Genomic DNA, 20,977 nt, shown 5'->3' on the forward strand with positions numbered 1-20,977 from the left:
TAAATGATACCTTGGGTTTTATCTTGGAAGCTCATCCTTGACTAGTGCTTCCACCCTTGGCTTTGACCGATTTCTTCTCTTTTAGACATTGGCTCCGGTAATGTCCTTTTGGGTTGCAAGAATAGCACACAATGTGCTCCTTGCTCTTCTTTGTTGTGGGGGCGGTCTCCTAAGGCTTCTTCTTGTCCTTTGGTGTCATTTGGCCCTTCTTCTTGACCAATTTAGGGCACTTACTCTTGTAGTGCCCATGTTCCCTACACCTAAAATATATAATATGATTTTTATTTTTAATTAAACTACTTATACCTTCATGTGTAGGGATGACACTTGATCCTCCATTTAATGCCTCTTGATTTTTGGAGGATGCCCCATTTTCTCCACTTGACCCGGAAGTAGAAGCTTCTCCTTCTTCTTGGTTCGGAGTCACCAAATGTCGCTCCCCCTCAATCCTAGAGGTGGAGACTTCTTCATCTTCATCTTGTACATGGAACAAAGAGTATGCTCTCTCTTTGCCCTTTGCGTTGTATTCTTTTGAAGATGAAGCTTCTTAGACTTCTTCTTCGGATGTTGAGCATCTCTCAACTTCTAAGTCCTCTTCCTCTTGGTCTTGATCCAATGAGTTATCCTCTTTAGATTTCTCTTGATTTGGTACAGTGGAGGGAACCTCATAGATTTTAGCCAATTTGCTTCATAGCTCCTTGGCTTCTTCAAATTCTCCAATTTGCTCCAAGATGCTGCTTGGCAATAGATTGACCAATAGCTTGGTCACTTTATCGTTTGCCTCACATCTTTGGATTTACTTTTGGCTCCACTTGCTCTTCTTGAAAATTTTACCTTTTAAATTTGTTGGAGCTTCAAAGCCTTCCATTAGAGCAAACTATTGCTCTATGTCCATCATAAGAAAATTTTTGATCCTTGATTTCCAAGAATCGAAGCTCATCATCGTGAATGATGGAGGCACCCTTGTGTCGAATCCAAGTCCATCTTGGAATTCCATTTGAAGTTGATCCTTTTGATATATTATTTGATTTGATGGCTTTTTCTTCAACTTCTTCACCCTCTAGCTTCTTGCCCCTTCCGACAATGATTCCGGTGAAGAGCAACCTCGCTCTGATACCACTTGTTAGGGTCGATTTGTAGCTAGAGGGGGGTGAATAGCTCGTCGCACTTGTTGCCTTGCTTCGTGATGATGTTGTTGCGGCGGAATGAACTCAAAGCAAACTTACAACGCTAACACAAAGGATTTACTTGGTATCCACCTCAATAAAAGGTGACTAATCCAAGGATCCATGTTACGCTTCCGCAAGTGCACGGATTCGTCGTCAGTAATAAAAATATCGATCCCACAGGGACTGGCTATAAGCACTAGCAATCGTTCACTTAGGGTTAGTTAGACTACCAATGGTCTTGAATAAGCTAAGGAAAAAGAAAGGTCTAGAGAGAGAGTCGAGAGTCGCAAGGTCGAAATATTCACTTGGTGATGAGGAGTTCTAGGGGGTCGGTTTCGTCGTGGTAGTATTGATGTGTCTCGTTTTATCCTACTCTCGCTGTCCTTATTCATGCTATTGCCAGAAGCTAAAGCAGATATTCTAAAGCGCCAGAATAGGGTAATGCCCTAAGAAGTCCTGTCACGGTTTACCCCTGTCACTAGGGCACCTCGGTAAATCTTGAGGACATGACTCTAACTGGTAAATTAAGAATAGTGAGTAAAGCTAAGCCTGGTCTCTCGCTCCCTTGGGGAGAATTTGCCTTCCCTCTCAAGGAACTATCCTAGATGTCCGTGAGTGGGTTACCCCTGTCACTAGGGCCCCTCGGATATACGATCTAGAGGTAATCCTCTACGAGGATAACAAGTTCTTCACAATCAAAAGCACGCAATTAGCGATTGAAACTAAGCATGAAAGTTCATCCAACAAGTATAAACACAATACGAGTTTTACATCAATTCGTACCACGACTACTCCCTAATCCCATAACAAGGGATCTACTCCATGAATGCTAGAGAAATATCCGAAAACATAGTATAGACAAACATACAATTCTTAGCAAGTAAGAGGGAATATGCTTATCGGATGTCGAAGAGTGGCCTTTGGATCCAATTCTCTGCTTCGGGAGTCGATGTGGTGGTGGAAGTTCGCTGAACGGCGGTCCAAAACGGCGTAGAATTGCTCCAAGATCCTTTTCTCCCTGACGACTCGCCTCCCCCCTTGGCAAAAAGGGTTAAAACCCTTATATAGCCTAGGGCTTGGCCGCGGCGGCACGGCCGTGTAAGGGTGGCACGGCCGTGTAAGGGTGGCACGACCGTGCCCTTCTCCGGTTCTGGTGTGGTTGCACAGCCGTGCAAGGTCGCACAGCCGTGTAGCCCCTGGGCTCTGTCTCCTAGGGCACGGCCGTGCAGGGGTGCACGGTTGTGCAAGTCTTCTTCTCTGCCTGGGGTGGCACGGTCGTGCAGGGTTGCACGGCCATGTGCTGACTGGCTACTGTTTTGGTCGCACCGTCGTGCAGGATTGCACGGCCGTGTACTCTTCCTCTCCTGTTTAGCCACACGGTCGTGCAGGGTTGCACGGTCGTGTTGTCTGGTTGGTTTCGGTGTATCGATACTCTCCATTCAAGCTCCGAAAATCTTCCCTGTCAACATAAAACCAAACAAAGAGCAGATATCCGAACAAAACAATAGATATGATGAATACAAGATAAATGTTGCGATCATGTGAAGAATATATGTGCATAAGTCAAGTGAATGTGCGCTAAAACATGCGTAAAAGATCATAATATTTGCGCACATCAATCTACACGCGGCACACACTCCACTATGAAAAACACTCCTTTTCGATAATTACTGAAGGCAGAGAAACCTTGTACAAACTCTCAATACAAGAAGAAAGAAAAGGGAAGCAAATACAGGTAAACTCTTACAAGATTTACAACATGAACCCCTAACCCTAGCTTCTTCTTCTTGTGGAATGCCTCTTGACCTTGGAAAATGCAACAGCACTTGACTCCAAGACGCTTCAAGAACTGGCGACGAAAACCTGTGAGAGTCATGAGAAAACAGTGGAGAAGAGTTACCGGAGTCGCTGCAAGGAAGACGGTTTTAAACTCGACGTTTCCTTCACAATGATCACATCTCAATCGATTGATCAATCGATTGGGGAGACTTGAATCGATCGGTTGATCGATTCAGAGCGCCTTTGTGCTCGCTGGAAAAAACTTGAATCGATCACCCGATCGATTCAGCCTCTATCGCTACTTCGCGTGATTTCTAGCTCCCCAAACGATCGACTGATCGATTGGGTAAGCTTCTGTGTGCGTGATTTCTCTTTCCAATCGATCGGTCGATCGATTGGGCCAGCCTTCGATCGCGCACATAGCTAATCGATTGACTGATCGATAGGACTACAGTCCAATCGATTGGCCTCCCTTGGACTTGCTTAACTCAAGTCCAAGGTTCCCAATTCCAACATCCGATCAACCGTGACCTGTTGGAACTCCTCATGCCTAGCATCCGGTCAACCTTGACCTACTGGGACTTCTTCACCAAGTGTCCGATCAATCTTTTGATCCACTTGGACTTTTCTCCTCATGCCAAGTGTCTGGTCAACCTTGACCCACTTGGACTTACCGTCTCATGCCAAGTGTCCGGTCCTCCATGACCCACTTGGACTTCCTTCCACCAGATGTCTGATCATCCTTGACCCATCTGGATTTCTTTGTGCCAAGTATCCGGTCAACCCTTTGACCTACTTGGACTTCCCAACACCAGGTGTCCGGTCAACCTTGACCCACCTAAATTTCCACGTGCCAAGTATCCGGTCAACCCTTTGACCTACTTGGACTTTCCAACACTAGGTGTCTGGTTAACCTTGACCCCACCTGGATTTCCATGTGTCTGGCTTCACTCACCAGGTCTTTCCACTACCCGGCTTCACTCACCGGGACTTCTACCTGCCTAGCTTAACTCACCAAGACTTTCACCTGGCTTCACTCACCAGGATTTTCAACTGCCTAGGTTCACTCACTAGATCTTTTACAACTGACTAGCTTCACTCACTAGGTCTTTCACCTGGCTTCACTCACCAGGATTTTCACTTGGCTTCACTCACCAGGATTTTTCCACTGCCCAGCTTCACTCACCGGGACTTTCACCTGCCTAGCTTCACTCACTAGGTCTTTCACCTGGCTTCACACACCAAGGTTTTCAAACTGCCTAGTTTCACTCACTAGGTCTTTCACCTAACTTCACTCACCAAGATTTCCCAACTGTCTGGCTTCACTCACCAGGATTTCCCAACTGCCTGGCTTCACTCACCAGGATTTCCCCTTGCCTAACCTCCAGTTAGGACTTTCCCAGTTAAGTACCCGATCAACCTTGACCTACTTGACTCTTCTTCACATCTAACTGGTCAGTCTTTGACCAGAAGGGAATTGTATCAACAATCTCCCCAATCAGACGATTGCATCTGCAATCTCCATGTATTGTCAAACATTGAAACCCAAATATCAAGACTCAAGCTTGAGTCAACTCAAGCTTAGTCAACCTGGTCAACCTAGCCCAGGGGATATTGTACCAACAATATCTTGGTTACTAGATAATGCTCGAGTCATGTAAGCTTGCTTGAAAAAATTAAAATTGTTGGTGCAATCGACCTCCAAGGTTTTAATGTCAGACAAATATGTTTAAGTATGCTTAAGTGTGGAGCTTGATCTAGGGAAGTCCTAGTTGTAGGCTAGGCAAGGAAAGTCCTAGTTGTAGGATAGGCAGGAGAAATCTCGGTATATCGTGGAAGCCAGGTGGATAGGTCTGGAGAACTTGATCCCTGGGTAGCCGAATACTGAGTCTTGGTGAGTGAAGCCAAGTGGAGAAAATCCTAAGGGGTACTGGTGAGTGAAGCCAGGTTGAGAAAACCCTAGGGGATGGTAACTTTAGGTAACGAGAAGTCTTGGAGGAGTGAATTCGAAGCAAGGTTGATCGGATGGTTTCCGGTCGACCGCGCGCGGTCGATCGGACCAGCGGATCTCAGTAAATCTAGGTTTAGGTTTACCATTGTATTCTGTATTATTATTATTGTTGTTGCTAATATAATATTGCAGGAAAAGACTTAGTGGATCAGGCGATCAGACACTGAGTAGGTAAAAGTCCAAACAGGTCTGGAGGATCAATGTTTGGCAGGTAAGTTGAGGTATACAACTGGAGGAGCGACTGTGAGGTCGAGTTTCTAAAAGGAACAACATAAGGTCGTTGATTCAACTGAAGAAACCGAGAAGGTTTCTAAGTTGATATCAAGACAGTTGATCTGTCTAATATTACTCATGCATTATATATATTACTGTGCTAACCTTTGTGTTGCAGGAACACTATTCTTAACTCTGTGTTGCAGGTTCGGCCTGATCAGTCGACCGAACGTAGGGATCGGTCGATCGAACCAACTTGACTCAGACCAGAGATCAATTCAGCCCAAAGCATAGCACAGTTCGATCAAAGCTTGATCGGTCGACCGAACCTATGGATCGGTCGACCGATCCAATCAGCATTAAACAGCATTAAATGAAGATCTCAGCTAATTGTGACGAACAGGGAAAAGATCCTGTTCGGTCGACCGAAAGGCATGATCGGTCGACCGAACCCTTAAAGACCAGTAAATGCAAAAGATCGAGCCAGCGTCAGACTCCAGCCAGGATGGAAGGGAGCAGGTTCGGTCGACCAAACAGAGGGATTGGTCGACCGAACGGCAATGACACTTATAAAGAGGAGCTCGAGGTCTGAGGCAAGATATAACTGACTGATCATCAAAAGGCTCTTCTCTGCACAAGCTACTCGTACTGCAAGATCACTACAACTCTTCAAGCTACTTCGGAAGTACCGACCGAGCGTCCATTTTTACATCTTGTCGGTATATTATTTATTAAGCTTGCTTTGTATTATTGCTTCAGTAAGATAGTAGGGTTGTTACTATCTTACTCATTTGTACGATCTGCTTCTTCCCGAATCTTCCCGAGGATTTCGGGAAGAAGGGTTATAGTGGATTGCCCATCGGTGCGGTCAAGGATCGCGGACCTTCGAGTAGGAGTCGACCTAGACTCCGAACGAAGTAAACGAATCTGTTTTCTATTCTTCCGCTGCTCGACTTTGGTTTTTAAAGAGAAAAGAAAAGTTTTAAAAGAGTACGATATTCACCCCCCCCCCTCTATCGTACTCATCCGATCTATCAAAAATATCCTAATAAAAAAATATATAAATGAAATTCATGTAATCCACAATGTAATTAATTTGAGAAAAAATAGAATAAGTGATATAAAAAATAATTTTACAAGTGGAAACTAGCAAGTTGTCCCTTTGAGATCAAGTTAAGTTATTGGGAAAATAAATGTCATGTTTCTCTTGATATCGAGCACACCTTTAAGACCTTGGGTAGATTAAGAAAAATAAACCAAGCGTGTTTCAGGTAAGTGTCTACCATCGGAAACACAAGGAATTCAGTTAGATAACGACAATTTGACTATGATTATGAATTGAAACTTGTAAAGCTTTGGTCACTAATCGCACTGTGCATGAGAACTTACATTTAGGCCACACTTAGGTTATTTTATGATCATGTTCACCAATGAAACTAGTTGATAGAGTTAAAATGTCTCACTAGAGATTATGATGCACTATATTAGCACATGAATCTAGATTGCGGAATTTTACTTGAGGACAAGTAAAGGTTCAAGTCTAGAGGTGTGATGTGCGTAGATTTCATACACTTTTATACATATTTTGACGTGCATTCACTTATTTTCTTCGAGTACGTTTTATGTTATTATACTTCTCTTTATTATATTTTCAGCATAATTACTCTTTTTATCAAAAGTCTGCTTGTGCTTGTTTTGTTCTTGATAGAATGCATTTTTAGTGCAAAAACGAAGTTAAGGTGTGCTTCGGAGCAACCCTAGAAGGACAAAGCCCAGTCATGCCCCCTGGCACGGTCGTGCCTCATCACCCGAGAGCAAGCAAACCACAGCCATGCCCCCTAGCATAGTCGTGCACCTTCACCAGAGTTTATCCCAGGGTAGGCCATGTGGTTTCACATGACTGTGTCCCCCAAGCAAAGCTCAGTCAATGTCAAGCCGTGTGGTTTCACACGATCGTGTCTCCCGACCAGAGACCAATCAAGCTCAAGTCGTGTGAAAGCACAAGGTCGTGTGCATCTTCTAAAGCCGCTTCAAGTCCTGGTCGTGCCAAAAGGCACGGCCATGACACGGCCTGTGCTTGGTGTCGTTCCCTACTTTATATAAGAGGTGTTCTTCCCAATTTCAAGGGGAGGAAGGTCTTCCCTTTGGGGAGATTGATTTTGGTCCAGATCTGCTCATCCTTTACGCTCTGATTGACGATCCAAAGTTGATTCTGTCCTCTCCTTCAACTCCGGAAGAATAGGGTTGGATCCGAAGACCTCTCGTCATCTTAGCTAAGTTTTTCTCCCTCTTCTTCTTAGATTGGGTTTTTAAGCTTCTAATTTCTCTGTCTTTATATTCATCTCCTCTTGTTTTGGAGTAGATTCATTTGTTATAGGATTAAGGGAGTAGTTGTAATGTATAATTGATGTATACTCTTTGAATTTGCCAATTTCCTATATGTATGACATGCTTATGCTTTGTATTTATTTGATTAAATGTGTGTGTGAAGTTTGATTGAATGGTTGTATTGATTTATTCTTTCCATAAAAGGAATGCTCTAGATCATATGACTGTGGGCTCTAATGACAAAGATATCCCTTTTACTGGACATCTAGAGTGTCATCTTGAAAGGGATGACGATTCTCTACACTGAAGCATTGAATTAAGCTTAATGGGTTATTTCTAATCCTATGTTAATAAGTTTCATGTATAATCTAGCGATTGTATGACCGGGGCCCTAGTGACAAGGGTATCCCTTTAACTGGGCTTCCTAGGTTACTCATACTTAATAACATCGGATACCATTAGAGATAGCACTCTGACATGACCGTTGCGGGATAGTATCGAAATTGAGTTAGACTTCCTACATGTGTATAAGGATAGAGGATAGGTGATGAGCAATTCATAATACATTAATTAGCGTCACAATAAAACCGAACTCCTAAAACACTTCACTAGACCAGTTAATTCATCGTGCTAAATCTCTAGTGTTTAAATCCAATCCTTATAAGTTCAATATTTTTTATTACTGACGATGTAATCGTATACTTACGGTAGCATAACAATTTATTGAAATTCAAATCCTTTATCCCAGACAATTAAATTCAAATCCTTCATCCCAAACAACTAGCATGATTTATTAAAAAAAAATCATTAAAATATATAAAAAAAATTGATGGTTCAAAATTGCCAAAAAAAAAATTGAAAGAAGATAATCAAATAAAAAAATTATCTCAAGACTAAAGACAGAAGAATTTGATGCAAATGCCGGGATTAGAGAATATTCCCACGATGCAACTCAAAAACAGCATCTAACTCTTTATTTTATCACATTAGAAAATAAAAGTGAAGATTAAAATTATAAGATTATAAAAAGACCCCAAAAAAATCATTTAATATTGATGTAATCTCGACTGAAATTTCCGAAAATGTGTAATTACAACATATTTTTATAATTCAAAAAGGTCAATTTAAATTTTCAATAAGACATACTTTCCCAAAATAGATAGCTCTAAAAAATTATAAATTCTAAACAATCAACTTTAGTTTTCAAATCAAAATCATCCCACTGCACATTACCTAGTGAATCTTCGCCTTAAATGAAAAAAAAACACTTCCCACACCTTTTGTAAGCACTACAAAGCAACTGCCTTGGTATACCAAAATGATACTAAGCACCTAGTGCAAAGAAAAACAAAGCAATATAATATGATTCAATTCAAGCTTATTCTATGAAGAATTTTTAAAAAGCACAAAACTAAAAGAAAACACTTCATATAAAAATCCATGTAAAAATTACCAACTGTAAAATCTCCTTTTGCCTTTTCTTTTTATAAAAAAATTGATTGATCACTAGAGAGCAATCAAGATTAAACAGATTTAGGTCAGAGGACTGAATCAAAGGCCTTCACATGAAGTATAGTGAAGGTCCCATATTGCTAATTTGGTTAAAAAAAAAAAAAAAAATCTAAGGCGATTCAAATGAACAAAACATGCAATGCAAAGAAATGAAGAATGAAGCATCAGCTATACATTTCAGATTAATGACAATAATCAAACCAAACTCAAATGAACTGATGGGGAATATATCTTTTTTTTCGAAAAAAAAATCATACAACTGATAACTAAGGTAGGATTTAGTACAAACATGCTTACATATTATGCATTTTCAGGGAAAACTTTTTGGATAAAATCCAAAAACCTATGAGAATAGAACTCCGGATCAACTGCCGAGATAGAAATAGAATCAAACTGAAGTGATTTGTAGGCGCGCTCGATTTTCTTGGTCATGTTGTATTCCTGCAGTATATCGATGATCCCAAGATAAAGAACAACATCGTAAACTTCATGAATAGGCTCCTTTTCATCATTCCCAGGAATATGCTCTGCCCTTGCAGGCATGTTAACGCCCAGCTGGATTTGAAGCCTAGTATGGACATTAAACTAATGTCAAATTCCACAAAAGTAATAGATTATGTATAAACTTCGTTGCTTGGGCATAAGTGAAATGTTTTTGCACCACGAAGAGAGAATTAATTGAAAGAAGACATGTCAAAGGTGATTAAAAAAATCTCCCATTTACATGCCTTGACAGTTTGAATTTGATTGTAAATTGTCTGAGGAATTAACATAGGACCTGGGCAATCCCTCGCCTTGAGCAATGTTGGGTCCAAGAGATGACATGTTGAAAGATGTACCAAAGTGGCAAAAAGGTGAAGCACTCGTCCCGAGTGTCCTCGCCACTCCACCCCAGGACCAACACAGAAGAGGTAAATCACGGTGACTGAGAAGGCAAGTGGATTGAGGGAGGGGTGAGTTATACGGGGTGCAGGGATTTACACCCTGCTAGCCCGAGGTTCGACCCCTCGATATCAAGTGGCAAACCTCCATCCACTTACCACCTTAGCAATACTAGTGGGGGTAAAAAAGAAAATGTACCAAAGGAGATAGAGAAAGTGGAATGAGGTAGAAATTCCACCCCTTTAGTCTTACATTGCCGAGGCATACCAAGTATTCTTAAAACCAAGATATTCTCCTACCAAGACTTTAGCATTTTGGATTGGATTTGACACCCTTTTTGGCTTCAATAGTGCTGAACTTGTGGTTTCCTTTTTGTTCCACTTAAATAAATAAACATGCAAAACTGACTTTCAGCTGTTATAAAAAATGATATCCCCGTGACTATAGTTGAGAACACTGGCCATTTATTGTTATTGCTGTGCAAATAAATTGTATACTGGAAACATCCTTTGAATCTCAAAGATATGTTTTGCATCACATTACATTTCCTGAACTCTATTTTTTAATGTTGCTACTACAATCTTAATCATTTCTAGCATATTCCAAACAAGATTAAAAAATTTCAAGAAATGCTATCAGGATGTTGTCCACGTAAGAGTCAAATTTTTATAAAATTTCAAGAAAAATTTACCTTGCTGTGCCTGGAAGAAGTAGATCCACTTCCTCAAAACCAGCAGCTGATGCACGCAGACGACTTCCTCTTATATGAGGACCCACAACGACACTTTCATCACTGACACGTGGAACTAAAACAAGGCCTTGTGGATAGTTAAAAATCTCATCCTCCTGTGCATCTGAAAGGAATATCATTGGAACACAAAATTTAGTAAAAGAGGTAGGTTTGTTGTGATTACTAATAGCATAAAAAAGTGATTGCCCTTCTGCAACAATAACACAAACTCAAGAAAAGCAATTCACATGTAAATAGTTGTTTAATATTAGTCCTATGACTAGCCTGTTTTGAGCCACAGAAGCTTTTAGTTTCTATTATGGAAAAATCACGTCCAAAAGCCGATTGAGCAGACTCTAGTGCCTATGGTAAGATTTTATTTTGTTGTGGACAGCTGACATTATATCTTAGCTGAATGTAGGCAATGTAAAAAGGTTAAAAACAACAAAACTCAATAATGTTTGTTTTATAGATTAAAAAAATGCAATTTTTTAATCAGAGAAAATAATTGCATCTCTTTATCGCTGGAACCAATAGAGCAACACCAAAATCCTTAATGATGAAATTGAACAAACAACCTGCTAGTTTTTTCTATCAACATGTGTCAGTTAAAGTTGTAAGTAATCAAGGATGTAATTTGAAAGCATAATATCTTATTCTTAACTATTACTGTAGTAGTATAACTATAGACAAAAGGCAGCTCCATTAAGTCATGCTCTCATAATAATGTTGAATAGTTCGTTTAACCCAATACTATATGCAAAACAAGGGCATTTTAGCAATATTGCTGGACTTCGAGTAACTTTCCTTTCAGAATAACAATCAAATTTAAGCATTTTGTTTTGGAGAACATTTCTCACCTTCCTCTGAGAGAATAGTCAATCCATCTCGTGTAACACTTTGGTTATATGATGCAAATGATTGCAAGTGGCGTGGGGCTCTATAATGGACACCTAATAGTAGGCTATAATCCATTATGCGTTGAGTCTCCAAAAATTTACTGTCAATTTCAATCTGCCTGCAGTATAAATTAGTAGAGAGCTTTTAAAGAAAAGTAACAAAAAGAATAACCACCGCATTAATTTACTTTGATGCAGATATTCAAACTCAGAAGACATTCAAATACATGTTCAATGGTATTGCAAATAAAAAAGCAATCAAAGTTGAACTTCTTAGACACATGAAGTGTCCACAACCATTCTTGTTCCATCTACAATTACCCTATCAATCATACAAATGCTGATATTAAAATTACATTCAAGAAATAACACATTTGGATCCATGTAATTTAATCTTGCCCCATAGCAGGACTTTCAGGTGGAGATACAACATTCTAAACAAGATAGGCACTAGGTGGCATCGGTCATTACATTTTTTTCAGTTGCAATCAATATAGTTGCTGCAAGCTATATAAAGCTCAATACAGACCATATAAAGTAAAGATTTAAAATTTGGCATGGTTAGAGTTTTGATCTTATTAGAACGATACATTTTTGATACTATATCATGTTGTGTCACTATGATTTTGATACTTATTTAATTATATTATTAACAATAATATGATGGATTTTATTTAATATAAATTGTATTTAATATGTTGGAGTTCAGTTAGTCAACTCATCGATAAGTTGACGGCTCCAACCGATGGAGGTCGGTATGACAACATAAATTAGTCTTCTTTATATTCTCAGGAAACCCTTCTCGGTATCATCATCACCGACCTAGTTTTGGTTACCAACTTGATATTTTCGGTAGTCAAACACCTTCTCAGATGTTGACCCACCCTTTTAGATAAACTTATTGCTTCGGATAAGAGATTTACGATAGAGGCGAAAGCAATTTCTTAGTGTAAAATAGTCCCTAATCAGTACTAGCAAACTTCAGTGGTGGAAGGGCTTTGTATAAAAGGATTAATACCATCCAACAAGAGATTTGTGAAATTTCTTTTCATAAATCTTTTAATTGATCTTCAAGATCATAATTAACTACCTGAAATCACTTAAGTATTTGTTATAAGAACATTTTCTTACTTGAGCAAAGCATCTCTCCAAGAAGGCTCCAAATAGAAGCAGTAATCAAGATCCAAATCTTTCAGCGTTGTGTTCTCATCTATTTCAACATTCTCAGTTGATCGTCCCAAGGACGACCCTTTCAAATCAAATCTCCTGTGAATTCTCAATTCTGTGCAAAACATGTTCCCCATTACAACAAACCTGAACTGCAAAATAAAGGATCAGTTTTTCTTTATACAATGTCCAAGAATTCAACTTATTTCTACAATGAAATAGTTGACAAAAATATTAAATTTCAAGAAACAGGTTTTTGTAAAGATATTACGCAAATTTCATGTTACCTTTTGCCCGCTAGAAGGCTTGACCCTGTGAAGACCAAAGAATTTAGTGATGAGGGTGTTATCATAAGTACGGACATGATGATAGTAGTTGGGCAGCATTCGCAACAGGACCTACAAAAGTATTGATATTTGTAAAACTAAATAAAAATGATTGTTTTAAAATTGAAAAGAAAATGGGCTCATTTTGCCTTGTGCTTCTATATTTAGAGAATTGAAAACAAAGAACTAAAGACCTCATTGAGAATGGTCCACTTATAATAACAACCAAGCCTCATCCCATTACGTAGATGTGGCAATATGAATTTTTCTAGGTCATTGAGCTCTATCATCTATATTTAAATAAATTTTATCTTATTTTAGTATTGCTAAGCAAGTCTCTTTTTTGTCTACCTCTTTCTCGTTTAATGTGCATATTTGTCCTAGTTTAACATCGTCTAACTAGAACATTTATTGGTCATCTAAGTACATATTCATACCATCTTAAATGTGACTCTCTCAGAGTTTTCTCTCTAGATGCAACACCGACTTTCTCTCTAATGTTCTCATTTCTTATCATGTCCATCCTCGTATGTTCACACATTCACCTTAACATTCTCATCTCTGCAACTCTCATCTTCTAGTTATGTACTAGAGTCATAGCCCAACATTCAACTTCATATAACATAGCAGGTCCAACCACCGGTTTGTAGAACTTCCCTTTAAATTTTAGAGATACTTTACGATCACATAGAATACCCAATGCTCTCCCCTATTTCAATCATCCTAGTTATATTTTATTTAAGACATCTCTCTCAATCTCTTCACCCTTTCGCAAAAATTATCCTAAATACTTAAAACTCTCAGTTCCACTTGTCATCTCCTATCTTAACAATTATCTCATTACGTTTAATATTGCTAAACTAAAATTCCATATATTCTGTTTTTTACTCTACTAAACCTAAAACCTTTCATTCCACTTCTAGTGTTTCCCGTAAAGTTTCAAGTTTAGCATTTACTCTTTCACATGTCTCATCAACAAAACAATATCATATGCAAATAACATGCACTACGATACCGTGTCTTGGATGTGTCTAATGAGTTTGTCGATGATAAGTGTAAAAAGATAGAAACTTAGAGTTTATTCTTAAAGTAACCCTATCTTTATGGAAAATATTTTAGTTAATCGGCCTAAAATCTCCACTCTTGTCGGTATGTTCTTGTATATATCATTAATAGTTCAATATATGTTATACTAATACCTCTCTTTTCTAAAATTCCCCATATAATTTCTTTGGAAACTCTATCATAGATTTTTTCTAGGTCAATGAATATCATGTATAGATTTTGCTTTTGTTCCCAATACTTTTCAAATAGCCGTCTGAGAAGATGTAAAGCTTCTATTGTCGACCTTCCATTCATTAATCCAAATTGATTTTCAATTTCCGTGATGTCTTTTTTATTACTCTTTCCCAAAGTTTTAAAATATGAACGGTCCACTTAAAAGTACATATTAATTTTATTAAACTATTCGAATAGTGGTTAAAAGGATGCCACTAAGATTCATAGAAATACTATTTTATACATAGACTGCATAAGAGCAAAAGATGACAAATAATTTGAAGGGAAGAGTTACAAATTACACCCATATACTTTAATCACCAAATTTATTGGTATATCAAGATAACTACTACGACAACAACCAAGCCTTATCCCACTAGGTGAGGTTAGCTATATGAATCCCTCTATGCCATTGAGCTCTATTTCCTACTATATCATCATTTATATTTAAATAAAGTTTATTTTATTTTATTTTATTGGTGCTAACCAAGTCTTTTTTTTATTTTCCTCGTTTGATATGAACATTTGTCATAGTTTCACATGGCCTAACTGGAATATTTATTAGAAGTATATGTTTGTACCATCTTAAACGTATCTCCCAGAGTTTTCCCTCAATAGGTGCAGCCCCGACTTTCTCTTTAATATTTTCATTTCTTATCCTGCCCATCTTTGTCTATCTACACATCCACCTTAACATCCTCATCTCTGTAACTCTCATCTTCTACTCATTTGCTTGCATCATAGCCCAACATTCAGCTCTATACAGCATAACAAGTCTAACCGCCATTTTGTAAAATTTACCTTTAAGTCTTAGAGATACTTTACGATTGCAAAAAACAACTGACGCTCTTTTCCATTTCAACCATCTCGCTTGTATTTTATGTAAGACATTTCTCTCAATCCCTCCATCCTTTTTGCAAAAAAATCCTCAATACTTAAAAACTCTCAATTACATACAACTCGTTATCTCCTATCTAAACAATTGTCTCATTACGTTTAATATTGCTAAACTTAAATTTCATATATTCTATCTTTACTCTACTAGGCATAGCATTTCCCACCAAGATTCAAGTTTAGCATTTACTTCTTCACATATCACATCTATCAAAAAATATCATCTGTAGACAGCATGCATCATGGTACTATATCTTGGATGTGTCCAGTGAACTCATCCATGATTAGTATAAAAAGATAAGAATTTAGGATTGATCCTTGATGTAACCTCATGTTTATGAGAAACGCTTAGGTTAATCCACCTGAAGTCTTCACTCTTGTCATTACATCCTCGTACATATCCTTAATTAGTTCAGTATATGTTATACTAATACTTCGTTTTTCTAGCGTTCTCCATATAATTTCCCGTGGGACTCTATTATATGCTTTTTCTAATTCGACAAATACCATGTGTAAGTCTTTCTTCTGTTCTTGATACTTTTCAATTAGTTGTGTGAGAAGATGTATAGTTTCATTGTCGACCTCCCAAAGCATAAATCCAAATTGATTTTCGGTCACTGTCTCCGTCCTTAGTCTTTTTTTCATACTCTTTCTCAAAATTTCATGGTATGACTCATTAGTTTAATACCCTTATAATTTTCACAATTTTGTACACATTCTTTATTCTTATATAAGGGAATTAGAATACTTACCCTCTATAAATTAGACATTTTTTTTAGTTTTCAATGTCAGGTTGAATAACTTTCATATCAAGGCAACCACTATGCCTTAAAAATACTGAAAGTATGTCCGATGCTAAAAATTACTAGATTTCAGTTTCAACAACTTGTATGATAATTATATGAAAATAAGGAAAAGCTCTTTTACCAATTTGTAAATTCAAAGATCTTAATTATCCATTAGCTACCTAAAATAGCCAAATAATAGATGAGAAAAATACCTTGACTTCTGATTTACGGAGTGTCTTAATCATGAACCGATCATCTTGGGAAAGAAAAAATATACTGCCACTTTTCCCAGGAGAAGAAAGCTCCCTGAGTGCATCATTACCACATATTGACATCATATAATCTGCAGCATCAATTTTAAACATTTCTCGTAGGTTTCTGCAAATGAAAAGAAACAATGAAAAAAAATTGAAAGGGTTACATAAGAAGGCGTTAACAAATTTCATACGCAAACAACGAATGAACTCAAATATAAAGAAAAAAAGATTAGATAGCATTAAGTAAAGTTCCTTGACATTTGGGTCTCCCTGGGTCGAAAATTAGAACGTGGAGAGTGGAAAAGGCAAAATTAGTACGTGGAGAGTGGAAAAGGCCGCACACGCACACACAACACCCACCCACCCATATTTCCATCCAAATAACCCACCCTAAATCCAAATTTGTTTTGCAACAAGACTGGAAAGTAGAAGTACAAACACATGTACGCACATTCAAATAGATCACAATCTGACAAAAAATTACATTCCAGTCCCAACAAAATTGATTATGAATATATCCTAGGAAAATCTCTATGATGCATGAATAGAAATCACATGATATGTCATACGACAAGCATAGTCATAAAATAAAGGTAGAGCATGATGAGGACACACCATTTTCTTAGTAAGAATTGAAGGCAAGTGAACTTCATTCGTAGATTGCAGAAAGGATAACTTGACATGAGAAGAACAAATGCACTAACATATTTCTAGGGCAAATAAAAAGAATTATATTAATCACATTTTTTATACATGATACATCGAATGACATCAGTCACATAATTTCTCCATTTTCAGGCAAAGTAGAGCTTCAATATTATTCTAATAAAAAAATTTTTAAACAAAGAATAAGTACAAAGGAAATTATGCAAGTAAATGGAGAAGATTGGAAGTATGCAACAGCATAAGAAAGAAAAAGCAGAGCTGCAACAAGTTTGTGCTTTCTGATACAAACAGCCCAGTAGGTTGTGCATATTCTACCAAATAAGAAAATTCATGGCGGATTCATAGATATCCAAAACAAACAAACAAAAAAAAATCATAAGGACAAACTAATGGAGGCTAACTTAGCTATAAGAATGATCTATTATGACATTATACTATTGAGAATTTTTTAATCAAACAGTACCAATTGCTGAAATAAATGTATCATTAAGGAAATTGATTGAAAAGATTTATTAAAATGTTGTTTTTATATTGTGGTTTAAATGGAACCACAAAAGTTTCCTCACTTTTGGAACTTTCCAAATTCCATTTCAGTTCAATTATAATTTTAAGTTACTGTTTAAAAATTTTAATTGGTTTGAGATTTGAACCAGGCCGACCGTTAGCCATAACAAGGCTAATGCCACAAGTCATCATCTTCAACTGCCTAAATCATTTGTGAGCACCCACCAGATTGTCCTTGCATACAAAGTTGGCAAGAACATGATCCCTAACCTAGTACATTTTGAGAAATTCGATGACCTCATACAACCATTGAAAGCCTGATCATGACCACCCAAGTTCTCCATATTAGCATCATCACAGACCTTGCTCCTATCTAGGGGGCACTCTGGCCACCCACAAGTTGCTCCCTTTCATTGTCTCCATTCATGTTTCTCCTCTCCTTCCACCCACAAAGATCAATCTACACTAAACTAATCAAATAGAGGAGATGGACAACATCTCTGAATGGCACTAAGCCATCAGTGTTATTTGAGTCCACCTCCTAACTGACATTGCAACTAGATTCAAATCACTCACAATTTCTAGATATGTAAACAGGTAGTGTTGTCATATTTACTTCTAACCCAACAAACAAAAATGAAAAAAGGAGAATACAGATTATATAAATTTTAATATGGAATTGTAGAAATACGAATTACCTTCATTGCATGAATTTGATTAAGTCTAAATACTTCGCCCTGCTCCATACAACATCTTCATATATTTGTTCAGGTGTGGAACATTTTTATGCAACAGGTTCAAAGTTTCTTTAGTATTTCAGATTTAGTTTTGTGTTTTCCTTTTTCTTTTGTTCTTGTTGCTCTTTGATGATGTGGCCAAGAAGAAATTTGCCATGATCTTTGCCAATGAATACGTCAAATTCTGTCAGTATCAAGAATCATAAGAATCTTCATCCACACCAATCACTATCGTCATCGAGTCGAGTAGAGTAAACCAAATACATGTCTTGTTTTCTTCATCCTCCAAATGGGTCATTAATTCTAATGTCATAAATCATATAACAGGTAACTCTAAGTTGTTCTCTACTTTTCAATCACTTAACAAATGGGTCAACCATGGTTTGAAATCTTGTAACATGACAAACAAAACAGTTGAAATGCATTCTTCCGACAAATCACCAAAAGTCGATACCACTCGACACCAAGATTCAAAATCTCAAATTGTGTCGTAGTTTCGGTCTTTGACTAGAAAGATATGCATGGTGCCGATGAGAGATTGGAGATTGAAGGAGGAAGGAAATGCAACAAGGGTGTGTTTAATTTCAATCTTTGACCGAAAAGATATGCATGGATTGGAATGCTATGTTTCGGTAATTTTAAACCATGTTCGGCACAAAATGTTTCATCCAAGGTTTAAAATCTTGACTTGTGCCGAGGTTTCGGTCTCAGAGAGAAATGATACGGTTTCGGCATCATATCGTGCCGTGCCGATACGATTTCGATATTTTTTATTTATATATAGTAATTATTAGATAAATATGTTTATTGTATATAATTTAAAAATAAATTATATATTCATTTTATATAAATTCTCTATTATTGAACAACTCAATAATGGTGTGAATCAAATGGAAGCATTGGTTCTTGTAATATTTTACTTAGATCAATTCTATAGTTCTCCAATGCCCAGATTAAATAATCATAATTATATAAATTAATGGGAAGATGCTATTTTATATATAATAATTATATAAATTAACTATTTATTTATTTAAATTATATATATTTAAAATAGTAAAAAATATTAGAATATCAATTAAACATTAAAACAGTAAAAAATACAAAATAATTTTAAAAAAATATCAGAATATAAATTTAGAATGGGGAGTCTTGGCACAACGGTAAAGTTGTTGCTTTGTGGCCTAAAGGTCACGGGTTCGAATCTTGGAAATAGCCTCTTGCAAAAAGTAAGGTAAAACTGTATACAATAGATCCTTCCCCGGGACCCCGCATGGTGGGAGCTTCATGCACCGACTGCCCTTTTTTTATCAGAATATAAATTTGATTTATTAGATTTTTTATTTTTTTTAGATTTTTTTAAAAAAATTAAATAAAATTTAAAACAATAAAAAAAATTTTAATTAATTTAAAAAAATAAATATATTTTTTTATATTTTATTAGGATAATTTAATTAGGGCTTCTAAAAGCCTCTTTGAAATATCACGCCTAAATTGGGAATTGTTTGAATTATTTAAATTGGAATATTAATTTTGAACAGGATCCATCCCATCTGCGGGACGCCTCTGGTGCCTCGCGATGCTTCTGACACCCCGCGATGCCTTCGACGACCCACGACACCTCCGACAACCCACGACACCTCCGACAACCCATGACGCCTCCGGCGACGCCAGAGTTGTCTGCAACATCGCGCGTACGCATCTACGCGACGCTTCTAGCGCCCTGCGACGCTTCCAGCGCCCCGCGACGCTTCTGATGCCCCGCGACGCTTCCGACACCGCTAGAAGCGTCCCACGACGTCTCCAAGATGCCTCGACCCACCTACTACTCGCGATGTGCGTGTGTGACGCACTCAAAATGGCCGCATGTATGGTGCTGATTTCGCTCCCTCAGCACAGACAGAACGATAGAAACTGTCTATGTCGCCCAGCACGGAACGGCATTTCAATTGTTGGTTGCATCTCCTTTCTTCTTCAACTCTAATCCATTACCAACACCATACTTTGAAACATCGACATGATACTGAAACAATATGGTTCCATTCAAAGATCAAAGCTTTGGCACAACTCGAAATTTTGAACCTTGGGATCAACCCCTTATGTTCTTGGGTCCGACAATAATTACTCCAACTCCTTCAATTCCATTACACCCTATCTTAAGCTTACCTCAGTTGTCCTTTAATTTAATTTCTATAATTAAGCTCACCCAAATTCTTAACTGTTGTGTCTCATTCTTTCTTGATTATTGTCTTTTTCAAGATCTTAGGACAAAGAAGATTATTAGTAAATGACATGAGTTTGGGCCTCTACATCCTTGATGCACATGCACCAAGTCTATCGTTTGTTCTAAAATAATCACCTTATTCGAAGCACATTGATGGTTGGGACATCCTTCTCTCCTAGTATTGAAGAAACTTTATCCCCAATTTTATAATCTATACTCATTAGATTGTGAGTCATGTCAGTTTACTAAACACTGCCGTCTTAGTTCAAGTCTAAGAGTCGAATAACGAGCTAGTGCTCATTTTGAATTATTCTTTAAGATGTTTAGAGACTTGGGTTTAAGTGTTTTATTATTTTTGTTGATGATTATTCTCATATGACATGGTTATATTTGACAAAAAGTTATTCTTTTATTTCTCGGCCTTTTTTTGTTGAGATTAAAACTCAATTTAATGTTCATATGCAAATAGTGCAAAGGTAAAGTTGTTATCGGGTGACCTTGTGGTTGCATATTCGAGTTGCGAAAACAGTCTCTTACAATGTGAGACAATGTAGGGTAAGACTACATACAAAAGACTTAATGTAGAGTGACCCTTCCTCGGTACCCCATATTG

General features: G+C 37.5%; 1 protein-coding gene across 2 annotated transcripts in view; it reads right to left on the bottom strand.

Annotated features, from left to right (window-relative positions):
* Nucleotides 1-9,223: 9,223 nt before the first annotated feature.
* Nucleotides 9,224-20,977, bottom strand: part of LOC122051168 (phosphatidylinositol 4-phosphate 5-kinase 9-like) — a 45,290-nt gene continuing 33,536 nt past the window's right edge. For both annotated transcript variants that reach the window (XM_042612145.1, XM_042612146.1), the window contains 6 exons: nucleotides 16,189-16,354; nucleotides 12,978-13,088; nucleotides 12,655-12,842; nucleotides 11,485-11,642; nucleotides 10,586-10,748; nucleotides 9,224-9,580 (listed from right to left, as the gene is read on the bottom strand). In XM_042612145.1, the coding sequence (XP_042468079.1) occupies nucleotides 9,313-9,580; nucleotides 10,586-10,748; nucleotides 11,485-11,642; nucleotides 12,655-12,842; nucleotides 12,978-13,088; nucleotides 16,189-16,354 (1,054 nt within the window). In that variant the 3' untranslated portion in view covers nucleotides 9,224-9,312. The remainder of the gene's footprint in view (nucleotides 9,581-10,585; nucleotides 10,749-11,484; nucleotides 11,643-12,654; nucleotides 12,843-12,977; nucleotides 13,089-16,188; nucleotides 16,355-20,977) is intronic.

Source organism: Zingiber officinale, chromosome 3A, assembly GCF_018446385.1.
Source record: "Zingiber officinale cultivar Zhangliang chromosome 3A, Zo_v1.1, whole genome shotgun sequence".
Classification (NCBI taxonomy): Eukaryota; Viridiplantae; Streptophyta; class Magnoliopsida; order Zingiberales; family Zingiberaceae; genus Zingiber; species Zingiber officinale.